The following is a 20,713-nucleotide window of genomic DNA, read 5'->3' as shown; positions in this document are numbered from 1 at the left end:
TGTGTGGAGTCGGGCTAGGGAAGCAGCAGAAAGAGCAAAATCCTTTGCCTGGATAGATATCCATGCTACCCAGCTCAGTTTTTAACTGGTTGATTTAGCTAGCGTGACTCTCACAAGTACTGTTATCCCACCACTGAAATGCAGCCACTCTGAACCAGAAACATGGCACAGGGGGGATGAATAGCTTACACAGTGGAACACCAGTGGTAATTTCTTTGGGCAGGATGCAATGATAAGAATTCATAGATATATGTGGTGGTAATAGCATGGTTGTTTTGGGCTCTTGATGGGCTTGTGTTAAAAGTGGGAATCCTCCTGACTTACCACCCTTACACTCATGACTCTAGAGCAGGCTAACTCGTTCTTTAGACCAAGGCAAGTAGAGCATGGCTCTCTGCCCAAATGCTCTGATTCACTACCTGCATTGACCAGAGTGTTACTGAAGTAGAGATATTGCCACCCCCACCAAGTCCTGGCCCTCAGTGCAAAGAATCCAGCTTGGCCAGCTGAATACCATTGAGTTTTCCTTGATGGCCAAGCTTTCAATAAACTGGGCCTTATTATAGCTCTGCCAACACATGATGTACATTTAATTGCTGCCAGTCAAAGTGCACATCTTATGCTGTGACTCCCAGCTGCTCTGGGGAGGAAGCTGAGATAATCATGATGTCACCAATACTCCTATGAAATCATTAAAGCTATTGTCCCCTTGTATGCTAATTAAATAAAACACTGGGGAAGAGAAATTTCATTTTTGGAAGAGCAAAAGCTTCTTGGTTCCCAAAAGTGTCATTCAGTCTCTGCAGTTGTGTAATGACTGCAAGCACCAGGGTGAGCAAAAGTCTGCCCAGATGCAGGCACTGTGTGAGAAGGAACAAAACTGACATTAGCCTGTGCAGAACGCTACTCCTGGGCTGCTTTATCTGATGGCTTGTTTAGTCTTGTTCTACCATGTGTTAGCAGCCTTCAGCAATATATGGTGATGATTACCCGCTCTCTGTCATCTCACCACTTATCCCCATATCCCAAGGCTAAGGTTAGGTTACAGTTATGAAATGGCTCAGTTGTCTGCATGGAACAATAAGCTGAAAATAGGTACAGGGTTCTGTTAATAACAATGAGCTAGATGCCTCCTTTTCTGGTTTTCTTTTGTCAAGGTCAGGTGGAGCTGGTTTCATTTTTGATTTGTTTTTATGTTCTATCTCTGATCTAAATGGGTGGTGGTCGCTTTCTTTCCCTGCCAGCTGACCTGGAAAATGAGGAATGGTGTCTGGGTGCGGAATTGACTTCAGCAACAATAAAAACTGAACCCGTGCTGTGTGAGGTGCCAGGCCTTACCCCCTCTGTCAGTCTCACCATCACACCTGTACCCCTGGAAGGTGAAGAACCCCAGCTGCAATCTGATGCCATGGTACTTGCATATTTTCTATTCTCTTGCCTGTCCAGATAGATGCAGGTTCCCATAAAGCTGTGCACTGCAGTGTAGTCTTCCTGGTGTGAAGGTCTGAGAATTCCAGACATGCAATACATTATGGGTTGGTGTCGTCTCTTGTTTGCCAGTCTCCAACAATAATGTAAGTGCCCATTTTTCAAATGATGTCTCTATATAATTCAGCCTCTGGTACTATTATCTACCGGCTGCACCATTTGCTTTTCTATACTTACAGCCTCTTCTGGACAGGGTCAAAGCCTGGGATTCACACATCTCTAGAACACCTAGTCTCTGATGAATCAGTCCCACTTAGAATCGCTAACCAGTTAACCCCATGGAATCTGTGGCAAGATGCACATCATCTGTTATCCACAATGATTTTGCCTCAAGGCTGTTTAAACTCACCCTAACCCAAAGGAGAACACCTGTGTGGGGTGGCCAGCGCTTGTAGTGAGAACTTCCATACCACTGTAAGGTCAGCCGTGCCGCTTACCTGGTTTTTCAGTGTATTCAGCTTTTACAGCACTTTGGGCTGCTGCTGCCTCCAGCCCAGCAGGCCTAGTAAGGAGCACTCCTGATACATTTGTGACCACAGGTTCAACAGGCAAAGCATGTTCACCAGGGCTTAGTTTGAATATGCTTCAGTCAATGAAAATAAGTTACAAGAACTATTGATCAGCCAGAACTCTGCTTTAAAGGCCTATTCTTTCAGCTCCTCCCTTCTCGCCCCTGTGGTGGTGGAGGGTGTCCGATCCATCAGGATGATGTAATTCCAGCTGCAGTGTGGGCAGGCCATGTTCACAACCAGGCTTTCATTGCTTGGTGGCGTATCAGAAGTGCTCATGTGCAAATTAATTCACTTCACAGGAAGCTGAAAGATTTAAGACTGTCATAACCATCTTGTAGTTTGTGTGAATTCGTAGTCTCCAGCATGTGCCACTACTATAGTTGGGATGTCACAATATATCACAAGCAAGACCAGGACCACGTTACTCTAAAAACTCACTGGATCCTGATTTTTTTACTTTTGCTTTGGGCCAGAAAGTTACACAGTAAGATTCTGGCTGTATGGGCTACTCCAATGAGCATGACTGACTCACTCAGGTTAGGAATTACAGGATCACAAAGCAGGTCTCCCTCTAGCCCTGTGCTCAGCTGTGGGGGCTCCATCTCTCTCAGTATCCCTTTCCAATTCTGGCCTATAACTTTCTTTGCTTGTTCCTTCTCCACTTTGTAAAATGAATTTAGGCCCCAATCCCAGCTCATCCTGACAAGAACCCTGATGCCCCTTCCGGATGGTAACTCTACTGACATCCTCTCAGTAGTGCCAAACCCTCCTCCCACCAAAAAGAATACTTCTTTTTTTGCAGAAACCCTGCTCAAAGCCTTTGCACGTTGGTCCAGCAAATGCTTGTGCTAGCTCTGTTTCCAAGAGAAGTAATTTGAGTGCAATGCACATTACCTGTCGGTCTGAAATGTCGTCCTGAGACGTAATCTCTTATTTAACTAATTATATCAGTAAGAGAAGCCCCAGCAGCTGTTTTTCAGGGTAATGGTCTCATTGACCTGAGTTAATAAGTTACAGAGAAGCAGTAAAAAAAAAAAAAAAAAAATCTTGGAGTAGGAGGTGGGGAAAGAGGTCTGGTCACTTACAGAGAAGCTTCCCTTGTTTCCTTATACTCAAATTTTATTTTTTTAATTCCTTCTGTAGATGAAACCATTGGGCCAGAAGGTTCTTCCAGAGATTAAATTGGAGCCACATGAAGTAGATCAGTTCCTGAACCTGTCTTCTAAGGAAGGTTTGTTAATTACCAACCCAAGATGATCATAGTGTGCTCTGTTGAACTATTTGGCTTTCTAGCCGCCTTTGCTAATCTCCAGAGCATGGCTGCTGTCTTCTAGGGATTTGATTCAGGCTGCTAAAGAAACCAGCCTCTTTGACCCACTTATAAATTTTGTTTTTCATAAAAAAAATGATCCCTTCCTTCTATTACATATTACTGATTGCACAGTTACTGCATAGAACTAGAATCCTTGAGACCTAGGATTACTTTGCCTGGAAAAGAGGCAAACTTGAGGGGACTTGATTGAGGTGTTTGGAATTATGAAGAGCGTAGCAGAAACTGACTCTTCCTACTTTGTATCTTAAGAACAAAAGAATAGCCATACTGGGTCAGGCCAATGGGCCATCTAGCCCAGTGCCCTGTCTTCTGACAGTGTGGCTGGCACTGTGTGGGACAAGTTTATATTGCTGTTACCTGTGCTGTACTACTCTGGATGAATAAAAAATGTCAGTGGTGAGGGTTATCTGTTTGGGGCCTTCCAGTAGCACTAGACTACTAAACCCTCCAAACAATCTGCTGTTAAACTGTCAACTTCTTCAGGGCAGGGACTGGCTCTTTCCTCCCTGTTCATACAGTGCCTGTTGTGGATGCCCCTGGGAACAAAGAACAAATAGTTGCTGTTAATACACAGTGAAGTTAGAACTGAATTAGTAAGAAAAACAGATGGTATTCTGCTGGCTTAGCGGAGTTTAAACACTGTCTGGACGCTGTCTCCATTAATAGTGCTTCATGAGTGAAGGGAATATCACATATTGGAGGAGTGTACTTTGTACCACAGAGCATTTGGGGAGGAAGTAGAAATCCCCAGACCTGGTACTCTTTTTAACCGTGCTCCTTAAGAGGGGTGAGCCATTGGGAAAGGTCACTTCATACGTTTCAAACCCTTAATTAAGTGCTGTAATTAAGGCTGGGGCAGCTGCACATTTACAAGTCTCCCCTTAAGAATCTTTCTCACTCCAGGGCCTTCAGAACAAGTTGTTCTCAGTGCTAACTCGCCTCTAGTTTTAAAGCCGCTTTGATTTGCTGGTTCTCCTGGAGCTTCCAAATGCTCTTTCATTAGGATAAACACTTCCTGTTTTGTTTCTCCCATCCCATTAGCAATGGATCCCCTGCACCTGCCTCCAACCCCTCCCAGCAGCCATGGCAGTGACTCTGAGGGAGGGCAAAGCCCAACCAGGTTCCTCCCGCCTTCAAGCCCTGTCCAACTACAAGCCACAGCTAAAGTGACATCACGCATGGCTTCAGCACTCTCCAATTCGCCTCTCCTGACAGCACCACATGTAAGTTGTGGTGACTTTTTTTTCCAATTTTTTTTGTTACCTGGTGTTTTACTTTTTCTATACTTCTGGTTTGTTGTTGCTCCTTTTAGGGAGCCTCCCAGACTCTGGCTGAAACTCCAAATCAAGTAGTTGGGCTTTGGCTTCCCCACTGATTGTCTGGAGCTGGAGTCTGCAGTGAAAAGATGTCTTATGTAACAAGCTTTTCCTTTATACTTTCTTGCAGCTACTACTCTGCTCTGATAGATTAATGACCCATGTGATCACCTGCATCACAGTGGATGTCTTGCCACTTTGTCTTTAGGCAGTAGGTGATCAACTCTAGGGTGGGATTTTCATAAATACTCATCATTGGTCAGTTCTCCAATCGTGGGTCGGGACCCCAGAGTGGGTCACAACCCCATTTTAATAGGGTCACCAGGGCTGGCGTTAAACTTGCTGACTGATGCCTTACAGTACAACTGTGCTAGGATCCACTAATCTGGGTGAATTTCCTGTTTTGTTTGCCTCTCCCCCCCCTTTGGTACATGTAGAAGCTGCAGGGGACTGGTCCACTGATCTTGACGGAGGAAGAGAAGAGGACGTTGATAGCTGAGGGGTACCCTATTCCTACAAAACTGCCCCTGACAAAGGCAGAGGAAAAAGCACTGAAGAAAATCCGCAGGAAAATAAAGAACAAGGTAACTTTAAGATGCAGCTCTGCTGAATGGTACCCTCTCATGTCTCATACAATAAGGCTACATCAGTTCTACAAAAACGGTCCATAATGCTGTAGGATACTGTTGTATTTTTAATAAAGATACTCTTCCTTCTATCCCCTGCTACTTACCACTTAAATTACCCATCTAGTCAGTACCTATCTGTCTGTCCAGGTACTTGTTTTGCTCATCACCATAGCATCTGAGTAGCAATTAAAGCTAACACGATTGTAAAAATATTAATATATGCCTATACTAGGTGCTAGTGGTGTATGAAATCATGTCAGCTAATTCCATTTAAAGAAAGCCACCCCTTTTTTCCCTTGTCTAGACAAAGCCTCTGTGTCCCCTCTGCCTGGTGAAGGAGACTTCTACCCACCATTTTCATGCTTCTAAATCCTCTGTGCACCATTGTGCCATACTCTACATGCAGTACAATTCCAGGGCCTTAAATTAGCTATTTTATGCCAGGACTCTTTGAAATATTCTAAGTGCCTTGCTTTTCCTTTAGCAAGGGAAATGGCTGGCTAGAGGGGCAAGTTTTCTAACCTGACCACCTAAATTGTCCTTGTACAGATCTTGCACACCCTCAGGTATTTTGCAGGTGTGGTTGCACAGGGGCTTGTATTAGTTATCCAGCGTTAAAAATGGAGCCTGGTGTGTTTGTAAACCCCTGTCCCATCCCTGCCGCTGAATTTCTTCTCGAAGAGAAATCTGAGTGGTGATGTAGTGTAGAAGGTAAAGAGAATTAGAGTTATTAATTAGAATTAGGGGAGTGACTTTACTGCTTTTTATTTAGACTGTATTTGCACTAGGATAGGGAATTGGCAAGGAAATTCTAGAGCTGATTGCCAAGGGGAAAAAAATAAAGAAGAGCGGCAAACAGGCTTGGATTTAATAATGCCAATGTTTTAAATCAGTTTATTGATTTACCTGTGGCTTCCTTTTGCTATAAAGATGTTTTGTGTGGTGGTTTCCCATCCCTCTTAGATCTCTGCCCAGGAAAGTAGGAGAAAGAAGAAAGAATACATGGACAGCCTGGAAAAAAAGTAAGCCAGCCTTCCTCCCCTTTCAAATGAACCAATGACACAGTTGCTGAGATGGGAGGGTTGATACTGTGAGCGTTTCCTGCACAATGTGTTTCAGTTGCCACCTAGTGGTGACTAAAGGCAGAATTTATCTCCAGGAAAGAGGCCGGGGTTTTTTTGGGTCCTACAGATAAAAGTGTATATATGGTTAATGTTTGGCAAATATTACTGTGTCAACACTTGGTACTTTGTAGTAGGTCTTCTGATGTTAACGTAGCATTGAGGAAACTGGTTCCTACTTTCTGAGGTTGGCTGTGCTCCCCTTCCTGTTGTACAGCTGCCTTGCTACTTTTGTGCGAAACCTTCTTTTTACACCTTCCTCCAACTATTTGTGAACGAACGAACGCAAAAAGGGCCCTGGCCAAATCCCGGTACCGTGCTAACAGATCTAAGTAGTTGGATTTTAAATAAGCCAAGACAAAATAATATACGTCCATGGTTGCATTTCAGTAGTTGGTATGTGATGTGGCTACATAGCATGATTTTCATGGTTCGTTTGGCAGGCGGTGTCGAGGCCAAGTTGGGCTCTGAATGAATAAATTCCTTTTCTTAAGAAGGTGGGGACAGAGGCAGGAATAGGTGTAAAGGAGGAGTTGAGATAGGTGGTGGAGAAGGAGCACGTTAGCAGGCAGTCTGCTTTGGCAAGAGGCATCAAATCCTTCTACAGAGACTTGTGCCCCAAATTAGTCCCTCTCCCAAGTATCCTGAATCTTTCCTCATCTCTCCTTGTGCCCTTGGCCAGATGGGCCTGACCCACATCTGCTAAACTCCTTGCACCTCCTTTGGGGAAGCCCCCATCTCAATTTTCCCCTGCTCTTTCTGTCTCCTGCTGAAAGTCTTGCACTCCCAGGGCAAACCCCTGAAAGCCTCTTTCCCATCCACCCCCATCCCATGCCCAAACACATGGCAAAGCTCTCCCATGTGCACCTTCCCCCTCCACTAAGAGACTGAGATGGGAGTCTGGTTTGTTCTTTTGAGAGTCTGGTCACCTTACTCGCACTACGAAATATGATGCAATGTGGTCTCTTTGGTGATCTCTGATGGCAGCTTGGAAAGGACCAATGTTCTTTGGACATAAATCTCATGGTTTATTCACATTGTGAAGGTGAGAGACATGGGCTCTGTGATCTTTCGGGGTGTCTATGCTATCAGGGACACAGTGTCAGAGATATGGTTTGCGTGAAACGGATGTCTGTCTCATCCTTGCAATCAGAGCTGCGGCACATCATTTAAAATGAATAGGGAGAAGGTGGTGGACAAGACTTCAAGTCCTGCCCCTGGGGGTGAAATGCGGGGGTCTCGGGTCCTGCCTCTGGGGCGTAGGAAGCCCTCAGAAGAGAGTCAGGATTGTCCGTTTTGCCTCTGGGTAGTGGTAGGCCTTGTGGGGGGCGGTTGCAGAGTGAACCTGTCCCGTACTCACCGCACAGCAGCTCCAATCCCACAGGGCAGGCCCTGCTCTGATCTGCTGGCTCTTGCCATGCTTGCAGACAGGGCCCCTCCCTGTCACTTCCTGGCCCTTGTGCCACCGAATTGCCTGCCCCGCGTTGAGCTGTGGCTGCCTCGGCCACAGAAATGTATGCATGTAGCAGCAATGTTTGTCAGAGCTGTTGTGGCAGGGCCATAAACCACATGCCTTAGAACACCGATATTTATTGGCACCTGTTCTACATCACTGTTCCTGGAAACAAAGTCTTCTGGGTAATTTTCAGACATGGAGCCCTGCATGGTGGGATGGAACTAGGAGGCTCATCAGGACATCCTGTCTATGCCAGGAAGAAATAACTGTAGCCAGTACTGAATGAGCTGGACCTAAGCTAAGAACGCCTCCCAAACATTACAACTAGCAGAGCTCTCCAATACTTGTAAAATGCCTGGGGTAGCAGTTGCAGGGGCTTTTCCAGGTTTGTGTGAGGTCAAATACGTCAAGATTTGCAAAGGTTTGCAGCAATGCTTTTCCACCTAGTATAGACAGGACCTTAGAACTCGGATTTTACCCCCTTTGTTGAAGTATAATGGATGCCTGGTTTTAAATTTGCCTTTCTTTCTTTGTGCCTTCCTCAGGGTTGAGTCCTGTTCAAATGAAAATAGTGAGCTGCGTAAGAAAGTGGAAGTCCTGGAGAACACAAACAGGTAGGATCTGAAAGGACAACTGGAACATGCTTCCAAAATGAAAAGTGGGAAATCTGGAAAAGAAGGGATCAAATACCAGAGCAGTGGACAATGACTCTTAAGAAATGGATCCATCTGACCTGGTTAATGACACAGATGGGGGAGGTAAAATATGTAAAAAGACTGGCACGGTGGCTCAGTGCTCAGTATAATATGAGAGAGCTTGGGTTTGATGCTTAGGTATGCGTGCTCTCCCTAGGCTGGTAAGAGTTGCGAGTTCTTCATGTCACTCTTCATTAAGCATCTGGACTGATCTCTGAGTGATACGGATGGGCTAGAAAAGAAGTCTCATCAAGCCCCCTTCAACTAGTGGAAGACTGGTCTGATGGGAGACCTTGGAGAGGAGAGGCCCTAACCTGGAGTGTAAGGCTGCAGTGGAGTCCTGATGCCTAGATCTAGAGGCCCTTAGTAGTCAGTTCTACTGGGACTGCTACTTACCATTCTAACTACCAAAGGTCTTTCTAAGGCACTTCTCACCGTAGCATCTATATCAGTGTAGCAGTGCCATTTCTTTTGAGAGAGAACCAATTTCTCACCCTTCTCTGCTCATTTAGGAACAGTTGTAGATGAATCCAAGTGGTTTACTCAAAAGGCCAACAGCTGAGACTGTTCCACCGTTTAGCTCTTAAGGGAATGTCAGATAAAAGGGAGACTGATATTTATTTAAAAGATTCAGCCCCGTGTTCATCGTGATTTAAAGGTTATAAGATTTGAGCTCAACCTGATCTCTGGTGCTGGCAGATTCCCCTGAGAATATTGTGTCCCATTTGAATAGATCCAGATGAGTGTGGCGCATGTGTATATACCTACACAGACACATAGCTGTGGCACTGAAGTGTGGAGGGAGGTGGTCACTGAAATAGCTGAGCTTTAAAGATCAGGCCTAGGACCTAGAATTTGTCTGGCAGCCAATGTATTGCTCATTGAGTGGCATGTGTTGTTTCTAATCTTCAGATCCAATCTCTAATTTCATGGAGACAGACCCCGTATCACTGTAATTTGCTGGAGAATGTCTCCCACACACTGCTCGTGCATAAAGACATCTGCTGCTTGTTTGGAGAGAGCCAAGCCATTTCTCCCGCCTCCTTTGCTCATCTCCCCACTCTGCCTCACACATGAGAATGTTGGCATTGCTGTATAAGATCAGACCAGGTCCATCTAATCCAGAATCTCTTTCTGATGGGCTGATACCAGCTGTTTCAGAGGAAGGTGCAAGAACCAGGAAGTAGGCAGTTACAGACTCTGCTCCCCTTAACAACCCACTGAAAAGATTCTCACCGAGTAGCCCTTGTCCCCAGGGAAGATAGTTTTACATGTAAGCCCCCAATGTTACATGTAAGTCTTCCCCAATGTTAGACACAGCAGGCTTTCCAAAAGTCTTGCTCATGTATCTGTCCCTCACGCCCAAGGTTGCCTTGTGAAATAATGAAAAGAAGCTCTATTTTTAATAAAACTCTTTAACATTTTCCCAAACTTTGGATGCTCTTAATTCTGATACTAAATCCTGAAACAGCATGTTTATTTAGGTGATGTTATCCCCAAATCCTTTACATCCCAGATATGCAGAATTAGTTGCATAGTTTCCCTTCATCAGTCATGGCGGTGTTTGGCTAGATCTACACTGCACATCACTGGTGACCGCATGTAGGGTAGGTGTGAAAAGCAGGGTGGGTCCATGCTGCGGCTTGTAGTAACGCATGTCAGTGAAAGGCTCTGGCAGCGGAGAAAGCTGTCAAAGCCTTTCTTTGCTGCCTCCCCCGCCAGAGCCTTTTCTACACGGAGGGAGCCTTTGTCTTTGGCCCATGCAACCTTCATTCTACCCCTGGAGCATGTTCATCATGGTACAGTCTCTTTAATTAGATGATCATATTGCCTATGTAGTTACAGGACCCCTGCCTCATTCAGTGAATGAGTAGTTATTCAATATTTCTTTATCTTCCTCATACAATGTGTGGCCCCCAGGTCTTTATTTAATGCACACTGTGTAAACCCTGGACTAATAATTTCCTCATGGGTGTTTCTATGGTGCCCTCAATGTAGTATCCGAGTCCACAACATTAATTACACCTCATCTCTGCGGGGAGATAGTAGTAGTATTCCAGGAAACTAAGGCACAGAGATTTATTTGTATTACTGTAGCATCTAGAAGCTTCTGTCATGGGCCAGGACCTCCTGGGGCTAGTTGTGCAGACACAGAACAAAACGATGGTCACAGCCCCAAAGAGTTTACAATCTAAGTATAAGACCAGAGACAATGGATGGGTACAGACGGATGGGGAAGTACAAGTGAGACAGTATTGATCTGCATGGTAGGCAGTGATCTAAGTATGTCAGCAGCCTACCTGTTCGGGTTTTTTTGTAGGCCTTCTGGTGGAGGTGAGTTTTGAGGAGGGATTTGAAGGTGGATGATGAGGCAGCTTTGCAGATGTTTACAGGGAGAAACGCTCAAGTGCATGGGGCAGCACAGGAGAAAAATACTTGTTTGAAAATGTAACAAGTGGGTGATGGAAGCTGGCATCGACAGCTCAGTACCAAATGAGAGATGATATGTAGGGTGAGGATAGGCCAGGAAGGTTTAAGGAGGAATTAAGAGCATCAGAAAGTTGAGAGTAAAGACCAGTAGCTTATGTTTGATGTAATAGAAAAGCAGGAGCCAGTGGAGGAATTCAAAGGCGGGAGTGGTAATGGTCAAAGCGATGGGCTAGGGAAACCATCTTTGCAGCAGCATTGTGAATAGATCTGAGCAAGGCAAGATTGTGTTTGTCAAGGCTAGAGAGAAAGATGTTGCAGGAATTGAGGCACGAGATGATGAGAGCTTGGACAAGACTTTTAGCTATGTGGATGAATAGGAAAGGATGTATAGTAGAGATGTTACAGAGAAAGAATAGGCAAGATTTAGACACAACCTGGATGTGAAGGCCTAGAGAGGGATCAGGATCAAAGATGACACCCAGGTTATGGGCCTGACTGACAGGCAGGATAGTGGTGTTGTCCACGATGATTGAAAAAGGAGGTTGTGGGGGAAGATTAGGAGCTCTGTTTTAACCATGCTTAGCTTAAGCTGGCAGTTAGACATCCCCAAGGAGATGTTTGAGAGACAGGCTAAGATTTTAATTTGGACAGAAGGAAGCAGGTCGGTGGTAGGGATGTAAAATATTAAACGGTTAACTGGTAAGTATTAGTCTTACCATTAACCCCCTGTGCGTGGGTCTCGAACCAGTTCTCCTCCCTGAGCCGCCCTGGGCCCTGCCGACCCTGGCGGCTTCGCAGGGGATGGCCAGCTGGGCAGGGGGAGCACATTTAGGCTGGGGTGGGCGGGCAGGGTCTGCGGGCCCCGTCGGAGGGGTAAAGTAGTTCCTGGCCTCCCCCTGTGCCACTGGAAGGGGGTTTGGCTGCGGAAGTGCACGGTGCACTGGGAGGGGAAGCTGCTGCTGGGGTGGCATGGAGTGTCTGCGGAGGCTGCATCGGGACAAACTAGGTACCCGGGGGCCCTCTCCCTTTAATCGGTTAACCAGTTAAATGATATAATTTTTAATAGTTTAAATGGTATTTACATCCCTAATCTGTGGAAGAGAGGTAGATCTGTGAGCGGTTAGCATAGACATGGTAGTCTAATTTGTGTTTACGGATGAGGATACAGAGGGAGAAGAGAAGGGGACGAAGGACAGAGCCTTATGGAGCCCCCTCAGAAAGCTAATGAAGGATCCTACGAAAGACCTGCTGAAGGAGGAATTGGACAGGTAGGAGGAGAACAAGGATAGCACAGAGTTATGGAAGTCAAGGGAGAGCAGGATTCCACTGTGTTAGGCACGGTACAAAGTAAGAGACAGTCCTAGTGCCAAAGAGCTTCAATAGACAAGTCAAAGGATGGGAGAGGAAACAGGCATAAGGATGGTGTGGGAGAAGTGACTGGTTTAAAGTCACAAAGGAGGCCAGTAACGAGCTGGGAATAGAATCCCATAGACTATGATGCCTCCCCTACACCAGCATGCTGTCAGACTGGAGGACACAGATATCTGGGGTTAGAGAGTATTGAAAAAATAGGATGTACCTGTATTAGATGAGAGAAGAAATAGGATATTTATTACTGATTATTTTCCCAGAGAAGTAATAGAAATTGGATCCTATTTAAAATGCGCCTCACCAGTTGTATGGATTACTTTTGTGCTGTGTGTGCAAACGGAACAAGGAAACTGACAGTACACAAACTGGTTATCACAACCTCTTGGCTTATACATGGATCAGGAATGGTAGGATGGCGAGGAGAAACAACAACAGAAAGCAAGCTGTGCTGCTTTCCAACCTGAGATCACTGCGGAAGGTAGTGGTTTTATAAAATAAAATCTGGTTGCTCTTTATTGGATGCTAAGAATAGTCCATTGAGGCCCTGCTTCTGCTCCCACTGAGGTCAGTGGTAAAACTTCCATTGACTTCCAAGGTGCAGTGTCAGGTGAGTGTGTGAGATCAGGGGCATTGCAAGAGCTGAAAGAGCAATAGGGTCGCCAAGTCTCATTGGTCTGCATGGTAATTCCTTCAACTGGGATTAGTAAATTTATTTTACAGTGCGTCCTGTGGGTGACAGAGGACTTGGCTTTGTTTTTCAATGGGACATTTTAAAAATCTTTCTTCTTTGAAATCTCTCTCTCTCTAAAACTGACACCGCTTGAGAGCCTTGGAATTGTTTCTAACAGAGCAGGTCAATGTTTTTGCACTGAAACGTGTTTTTTTGGGTTTTTTTTTTTTTTTTTTTTCGGTGTGGGGGTGGTGGTGGTGGTGGAAAAAATGGCTTCTTGACCTAAATTTTCCACAGACATTTTCCTTTTCCTTTTGGTTGAAACTTTCTGGTTATTGATGGAAAAACTGCAAAGAGTCACTTTTGGTTTTTTCTCCTTCCGATAGGAGAAAGGGGGCGTGTGGAAATGGAGAATAGTGGAGGACCACAAGTTTTTCCAAAAAATGAAAACAGAAAACGGTTTTCGTTTTGTCAAAAATAGGAGAAATTCTATGAAAAACTTGCAAACAGTTTTTGTTTTGCTGAAAGTATATAGCACGCTGTGAGCAGTGCTAGCTTTTAAATGTAAAGGACGGATTCCAAAAGCCTGCCAGGCAGGGAGATCCTGCAGTGATCCAGTTTTCATGCTCACGCCCAACAGCAACTCTTGTTCAGGCGAGGTTGGTGGTGAAGCCTTGGATTGCACCCATCCTCTGTTGTTAAAAGAACCCTTTGGAAAGTAACCTACCTATATAAAAACACAAATTAGACATCACAGGCTGGAGTGAATTTTCCAGCAAGACTAGAAGGGAGAGGGAATCCCTTAATTACTTTACAGCTTTCCTGTGAGGCACTTCCATTGGCAAGGAAAGCGTGAAAGCACATTCACACCTCCTACCAGGAGGTGACCCTCTAATTGAATATCATCAGGAAATGTGTCAGACAGAGTGAGATTAATCCCCCGGTGCAACCCCCTGATCTACACTGCCTCAAGATTTAATTTTCTCCTGTTAAAATTCAGCCATAGGCAATACGTTTCACTAAAAGCATTCTTGACCTTCCTTCAGATGTTCAGCAGAGGCCTCTTGGTATAAAATGCCCTTGTTCTTAAAGTTGCTGTTTCTCCCTTTCTCCAGTTTTCGTTAGCACATCTCACCCCAACAATAATAATACTGAAGGCAACTTTTCTATGGGAGAGGAGGCATTTTGACCTTCAACTAACTCTTCCAGATTTTGGGACCGAACTATAGAAAAGAAGTACAGAAGAGTGTTCTATTTGGGGGCAAGAGGGATAGCCATGTTGTATCCAAACAAACGAACTTCCAGCTTTCTCTTGCCTCAGTTCCTGGTTCTTAGCTTGAAAACGCATCATGAGTATTTTAACTCCCAACATTGAATTCTTTACTGTGGTGAAAGAGACAGTGGCCTTGATTCTCTACTCACGCCATAGTAAATAGGGAGTCACTTCATTGACTTCAAAAAGGCTACTTCTGTTTTCATCAGTGTAAATGAGGCCCAGTTTAGAGATGTTTGAAGATTTGTGTTATGTGGTGGAATTTATAAGTACTTGTTTACTTTCAGTACAAAGTACCCACACCTTGTGTAGTTAGTAAATACCTTGGAGCGAATCTTACTCCCCACTTCCTTGGCCATGAAGGGCCCAAGATATAGTGGAACCGGTATAGTTACACTGCTGGGGGGAGGGGGGGGGAGAAAATACAGATTTGAGGAGCATAGCATCTTGGAATCCAGGTCTTTGGGGCCTCTCTGCACAGCAAGGCTTGGGCTGGACAAGGAGGGCAGAGAGGAGAAATTTTAGTGGATATGCCCCTAGGCAGATCCACCTGCCATTTCCTTCATAACACCCATCTCCAACTCCTCCCCCAAATCCCCCAGAGCAGCAAGAGCTGTTGCTATCTCAAGGCTTTTGTTGTCATTTCAAAACTGCAGTAGCAGGCCCAGAGCTGGAAGGAAAATTTATTGCCGAAACTCCTCTGGAACCCTGGTGCACCAAGCTGAGCTACTCTGTCTTGGTACATGAGCAGGATTTGGTCTCCTGTCACTACAGTGATTATACGTGCCAAGGTTCAAAAAACCTTCCCATGAAATGTGTACGCTGGTTTAGAAGATGGGAATAGCCATGCACAGTATGTATTTACCTTTTAAGGAAAGCTGCTTGTGTGACGCGCACACGTGCTGTGTAACAATATTATTGAGTAGTTGGTGTGGCCTATTTCATCTGAATTGAAATGGCTCTCGCACATAACTGCCCGGCGTTGCTCCTACTCTACATAAGGAACCAGAAGGAGGATAACCAATTTTTATTTTACACCCAGATGTGCAACAAACCATATTTCCAACTGCATGTTAGACACCCTTGTGAAAGTTGGGAAGGATCTGCTGGCCCAGATAAATCTGTGCTGGGAGTATTCCTTGTACTAATTTCAGACTCCACTTCTGAAGTCCTTGAAATCATTCTACCTTAATTAACAATGATCATTGATTAAAAAAAGTCTATAATAGGCAGGTGAGTGTATATTGAGCTGTAAAGGCACCTCTGGGTCTGTCCTACAATTGGCTTTTAATAACTTGGTTTTAAAATAATGCTTTTCCATCTCTCTTGCTCCAGCATTTTTGACATCACAGCCTTTAAAGCTGTTGTGGGTTGCCATGTGTATTTGTCATGAGGCCTCAAGTTCTCTTATAGGTGAAATGAAACGTAGAAATGGGATTGAGCTGCAAAGTTAGGATCCAGGTACAAACTTCCCCAGGGGTTTTTGCATGTGTTTGAAGTAGGGCATTTGGTTAAATGCTTTTCAAAAGAGTTGGATTAGTCAGAACAAAATGGGAACAGTTTGGAGAGACCCAAATCAGTAATGGAACGTGATTGAGCAGGCTTAAAAATAGACACTTAAGTATAGTTTGAGATCAGTTCCTACTTCACTTTTAAACGGCTAGTACTCAGATTCATGGACTGTTGTCCCTGCAGCAGTTGATCATACCTTTTCCACTAAGCAGAGAGCCAGGAGGGTAGAAAGTGCTGTTCTTGGCTGGGATTCTTATGTTTGTCCAGCACAACAGGGCCTCCGTTGTGGTTGGGACCTCTGAGAATGATTGTAATAATAGCAGCATAGGGGTCTGTGATTTCATCAGCTCTTGGAGGATGGAAGACTTAATAGGTAACCTTAGGAGGAAGTAACTTTAAATATTTTATTTAAAACAAATGTATGAGAAGAGAAGTCTGGACATATTACAGGTTTTGAGATCTAAAGGCATTTTATTTACAAAAGCTTTCCAGTTTACCTTAAGGGCCAGATTTTCAGAAATGTGTGCGCGCAGCTACACAATTGATTAGGGTAATTGTGGACCTGATCCTGCACCCGTTAGTCAATGGCAAAATTCCTGTTGCAATCATGACACAAGATCCGATCAGATGTGCAGCTGGTCATCTGTGAATGTAACTGTTTTGACTGCATGTATATACGTGGTAATCCTGCTCCCATGCTTCTGAAAAGCTGATCCTTCCTACTTTTGAGGCTCCTACTTGTTCATCCAGGAAGTAAAATAGTTGGTGGGAATGTTTGGGGAAGAATGAAACTGACGTCAGTTGGGAAAAACAAAGTCTAATGTGATTGTGCACTACATTTTGGAAAATTAGGGCAGCCATTCCTTGTCTCTAACTTTTAAGGTGAGGATTTTAACTCGATGCACCTGCATGTAAATGTTTACTGTTAGTAGGGCATAGAGATCAAGGTGAAAAGCTATATGATCATATGGTCTGAGGTATGTAAATCTCCTGGTTAATATTGATGGCTGTGTTACTCTTGACATTCCAGAACTCTTCTGCAGCAGTTACAGAGACTCCAAGCCATGGTTGCTGGCAAAGTGTCCCGTTCCTGTAAAGCAGCCAGCACGCAGACAGGGACTTGTCTCATGGTGAGTGACTCGGAAGCTGGGGACCACAGGCAGCAGTTGCTAAAACCACTGTTCCCTGGCTCCCAACTCCCTTGGATAATGGCACTGCAGGGTTGGAAAAAGCGGTGGGAGCAGCAGTCAGTTTCCTGCTAGTAGCTGGAAGCTTTGGGAAGTCATGAATACTGAGGCAGCCTGGGACATGTGTGGATTTTTGTTGCTGAAGGGTACTCTACCCATTCTGTTCAGCCCATCAGCCTGAAAGCCCACAGGCTGGGACGCGTCTCTCGTCAAGAATTAACAATGAAATGTATCCTAAAGTTCTGAATTACTTTCGGGATTTCTGAGGCTTTTGCTGATAGATACCACCTTGCTGAAAAGAAGCATAATTTGTGGCCATCATCATATGGGATATTCCTATCTAAGAGACCACCTCTCTCCCCCAGACATACTGACACAGTCAGTCATGATCCTTGGGGGCATTCCCAGTTGGTATAAAAGTGGGGGGGGGGGAGGGCTGGGCTGGTGAAGTGTTTTGGGGGGGGGGGCGGGGGCGGCCCTTTGCTTTGGAATGTACTCATGTCCGAACTGGGGCTGCAAGAGCACAAGACTGTTGACTTTCAAGGCCCGCTACAAAGTCCATCTGTTTGAGCAGGCATTGGCAAGGGGTGTGAGGATGGGATTACTGTCTGCTGGCAGTGTGTGGTTTGGGGGAGGTAAACCGTCTCAGGGTGTTTCCTGATGATGAGATGAAGCGTCCAGGGGTAAGGGAAGGAGAAGTGCTGCTGCGTTGGTTGATTTTTGTTACACTTAAATGTACAAAATTAGAGGAGGTACATCAAAGGGCACCCAGAGCTATGAAATGGGAGCCCTTTAGGTGCTTGGTTCTTTTAGATCAAAATAATACATTAATTCATTAAAATAAAAATAACCCAGAGGCTGTAAATCTACTTGTTCAATGCTCATCGTAAAAGAACTGTTAGAGAGGCTTTACTTCTAAGTTTAGCAACCAAATTCCCTTTATGTTGGTGCTATAGCTGGATGGAAACTGGTCTCTAGTCCGACACTGAGCCTTCAGGCTGGTATAGCTTCTTCGTTTGTCACTTTTAAGTAAGATTGTATCCAAAAGCAGGTTTAGAAATGCCTGATACAAGTTAAGCAACATGAATCTTTAAATGCATGTCTGAGTTTAGTCCAGTTAAGTTGTGCTTCTGGCCTTTCCAACTTCCAAATAAAGAAGTTCAACAGAATAAAATGGCTGCAGGTCTTTAAAATAGACTCTTGCATTGAAATCTGTCCTTTAAAATATTGAATTGTTATTGTCCATGCACCTTTGATTAGGGGCATCATATATATTGACCAAAAATAGCCTTGAATCAATATTTTTTTAAAAAATTACAGCAGTTGTGTGACTTGCCATTGCTTTAACCTTAATTCCCATGTATTTGTGTTCAAAGAGTGAGATCGCTTTTATTTTTTGCTTTCTGCCTTGTCCAGGTGGTGGTGCTGTGCTTCGCAGGCATTTTCGGCAGCTTCTCTCAGAGTTACGGGCCCTATCCTTCTGCCACAAAGATGGTGCTGCCCAGCCAGCATTCCACACCAGAGTCCTACACGGCCTCCATCGGTAAGCTAACTCAGTGCTGCCATTTGCTTGATGACTCACTCCCCCGCAAGATCCCCTTTGCATTTTTGTGGGATTCAAGAGTAGGCAGCCTGCACTGCCCTTCCCGGTAGCTGTGTTCTAGTGCCACCCCCACGTTGTGGTTGTCATTTTTCTGGCTGAGGGCTGGGTGGGAATTCTCCTTTGGAGCCTCTCCACATATCTTCTTGCACAACCTGGAAAAGGGCACTGCTGACCATCAGGAAATGTGCCTTTCTCCCCCGCCTCTTTTGAGGATGAGAACTGCTGGCTCCCACACACCAGCTTCTCGTCTCTCTCCAGGCCACATCCAAAACTATAATAAAGCCCGACCTCTAGTGGTTTTGAGGTGTTGGTGTTTTGGCATTATAGAAATGCCAGTGTATTGAGTGGGTTGAAAAAGTTCAATGGCTGGGTTACCCATGCTGTTGGTGAAATGTACCATGAAGGGATGGAGGAGTCTGTTGCTCCCCAGCCTACTTGAGAGTTCCAGTTAGGCTTCTGTGTGTCAGCCGCAGGCATCAGACTCGTAACTCCCAAAAGATTCCAGGTGAGCGTGGCCTTAGTTCTCTTCCAAGTGGCCAAGTATTCACGTTGCCAAAAAACCTCCAACATAGCTGATATCGATTGCCTTTCTATTGGCCGTCTCAGAGGCCCAGGATTGAGTGGGGCACCAGGATGGAAGTAGATGCTAGCTGTGTCCGATAACTATTGTGTTAAAATGGAGCCCGTCACCATGGTATCTGAGTGTTCACCCCAGAAGTCATCCCTCCAGTTCAGGCCAGTGACTGGACTAGTGGGGAAGGGCCCTTGCATGACCAGTGCTCATATTGCACTTGCTGTGGACATACGTGGAGGGCTGTCAGTGCAGCATCTTTCCCTAGCTCCAAAATTAGTAGTTAATCTCCATGAGTAGCAAAATCCTGTGCAGCTAGATTTACTGTGTTTATATTTGTCCACCTTCAATTCCCGACATGTCCAGTGCCCATATATCTGGGCTCACTGTGTTTCTCATTTAGTTTCTGCCTCCCCTATTTGTACACAGTACGGTCAAGAAGCCTGCTAATTTACGAAGAGCCTCGCCCACTGGAGGAGCAGTACACTTCAATCTCCTTTGCAGATCGCGGTGATGCCTGGGATAGGCGCATGGATGCCTCCACACACACAGCACTACCTCTGGAATCTGTGCCGGGGGTACAGCAGGACAAAGTGTCCCACTTCACAATAACCAACGAGACAAGGCTAGAGAAATCAGTGTTGCTGGGGCTGCAGCCACACAGGTGAGTGCAAAGGAAGCAGGCCTAAGCATGAGTTGCATGAAATTCCTTGTTGCATGTTTCCTGGAGAGTTGTTTGTATTACTGTTGTGCACAGAGGCCTGCAGTCAAGATCAGGGCCCCATTGTGCTAGGCACTGAACGAACACATAGTGAGAGACAGTCCCTGCCCTGAAGTGCTTACAGCCTAGATAGACCAGACTAAGAGTGGGGAAGGGAAACTGAGGCAAGGAGAGGTAAAATGACTTGCCCCAAATCACACAGCAAGTCAGTAGCGGAGCCAAAATTAGAACCTTGGTCTCCTGACTCCCAATCCTATGTCCTATCCACTGGGCTATGTTTCCTATGCAAGACAACGTGCTTGGAAAGCAGGTAGTTATGGGGTTCCTGCTGATCCTGGTGTGGGTTCCTTTGACGTATACTAGCTAGAGGATGGTAGTCTTCTCAAACAATAGTAGTATAGATGTCATTTAAGACTATTTGTTTCTCTGCCTGTATTAATAAGAGCTCCCTATAGGATGGTTTAGTGATGACACTGACTACAGCCTCACAAGACTTTGTGTAATCCACCCTGTCATGGTTCAGGGCATCTGCACCTGTATTCCCCCCTCGCTGGTTCACCAAGGGCATCCATGCATAGGCTTCTGGCTCCCCTTTCTTGGGTGGAGACCTGCGTCTCTCTCCCTCCTGACCAGTGTATTTCCAGGCTGCACAGTTCTGTGCGTACTCTGTGAATTCCCTGGCAAAGTCAGACTGCCTAAGGAGGCCTGCTTTACTTTTTTCCTCAGATGGTGAACAGTGTAATGACCACAGTTAAGTTACCACACAGTTCTTTCTAAGCAGGCACATTTATTCTTAAGGTTCAAGCATGGCAGAGAAAACATAGT

General features: G+C 45.2%; 1 protein-coding gene across 1 annotated transcript in view; it reads left to right on the top strand.

The window, feature by feature from the left end:
* Positions 1–20,713, top strand: part of CREB3L2 (cAMP responsive element binding protein 3 like 2) — a 118,373-nt gene that overhangs the window by 89,415 nt on the left and 8,245 nt on the right. The window contains exons 3-11 of the mRNA XM_007072302.4: positions 1,245–1,411; positions 3,144–3,231; positions 4,375–4,556; positions 5,087–5,233; positions 6,242–6,300; positions 8,401–8,469; positions 16,837–16,936; positions 18,410–18,536; positions 19,597–19,831. Of these exons, the coding sequence (XP_007072364.1) occupies positions 1,245–1,411; positions 3,144–3,231; positions 4,375–4,556; positions 5,087–5,233; positions 6,242–6,300; positions 8,401–8,469; positions 16,837–16,936; positions 18,410–18,536; positions 19,597–19,831 (1,174 nt within the window). The remainder of the gene's footprint in view (positions 1–1,244; positions 1,412–3,143; positions 3,232–4,374; positions 4,557–5,086; positions 5,234–6,241; positions 6,301–8,400; positions 8,470–16,836; positions 16,937–18,409; positions 18,537–19,596; positions 19,832–20,713) is intronic.

This window comes from Chelonia mydas, chromosome 1 (assembly GCF_015237465.2).
Source record: "Chelonia mydas isolate rCheMyd1 chromosome 1, rCheMyd1.pri.v2, whole genome shotgun sequence".
Taxonomy (NCBI): domain Eukaryota; kingdom Metazoa; phylum Chordata; order Testudines; family Cheloniidae; genus Chelonia; species Chelonia mydas.
This window is presented reverse-complemented; position numbering and strand designations above follow the sequence as displayed.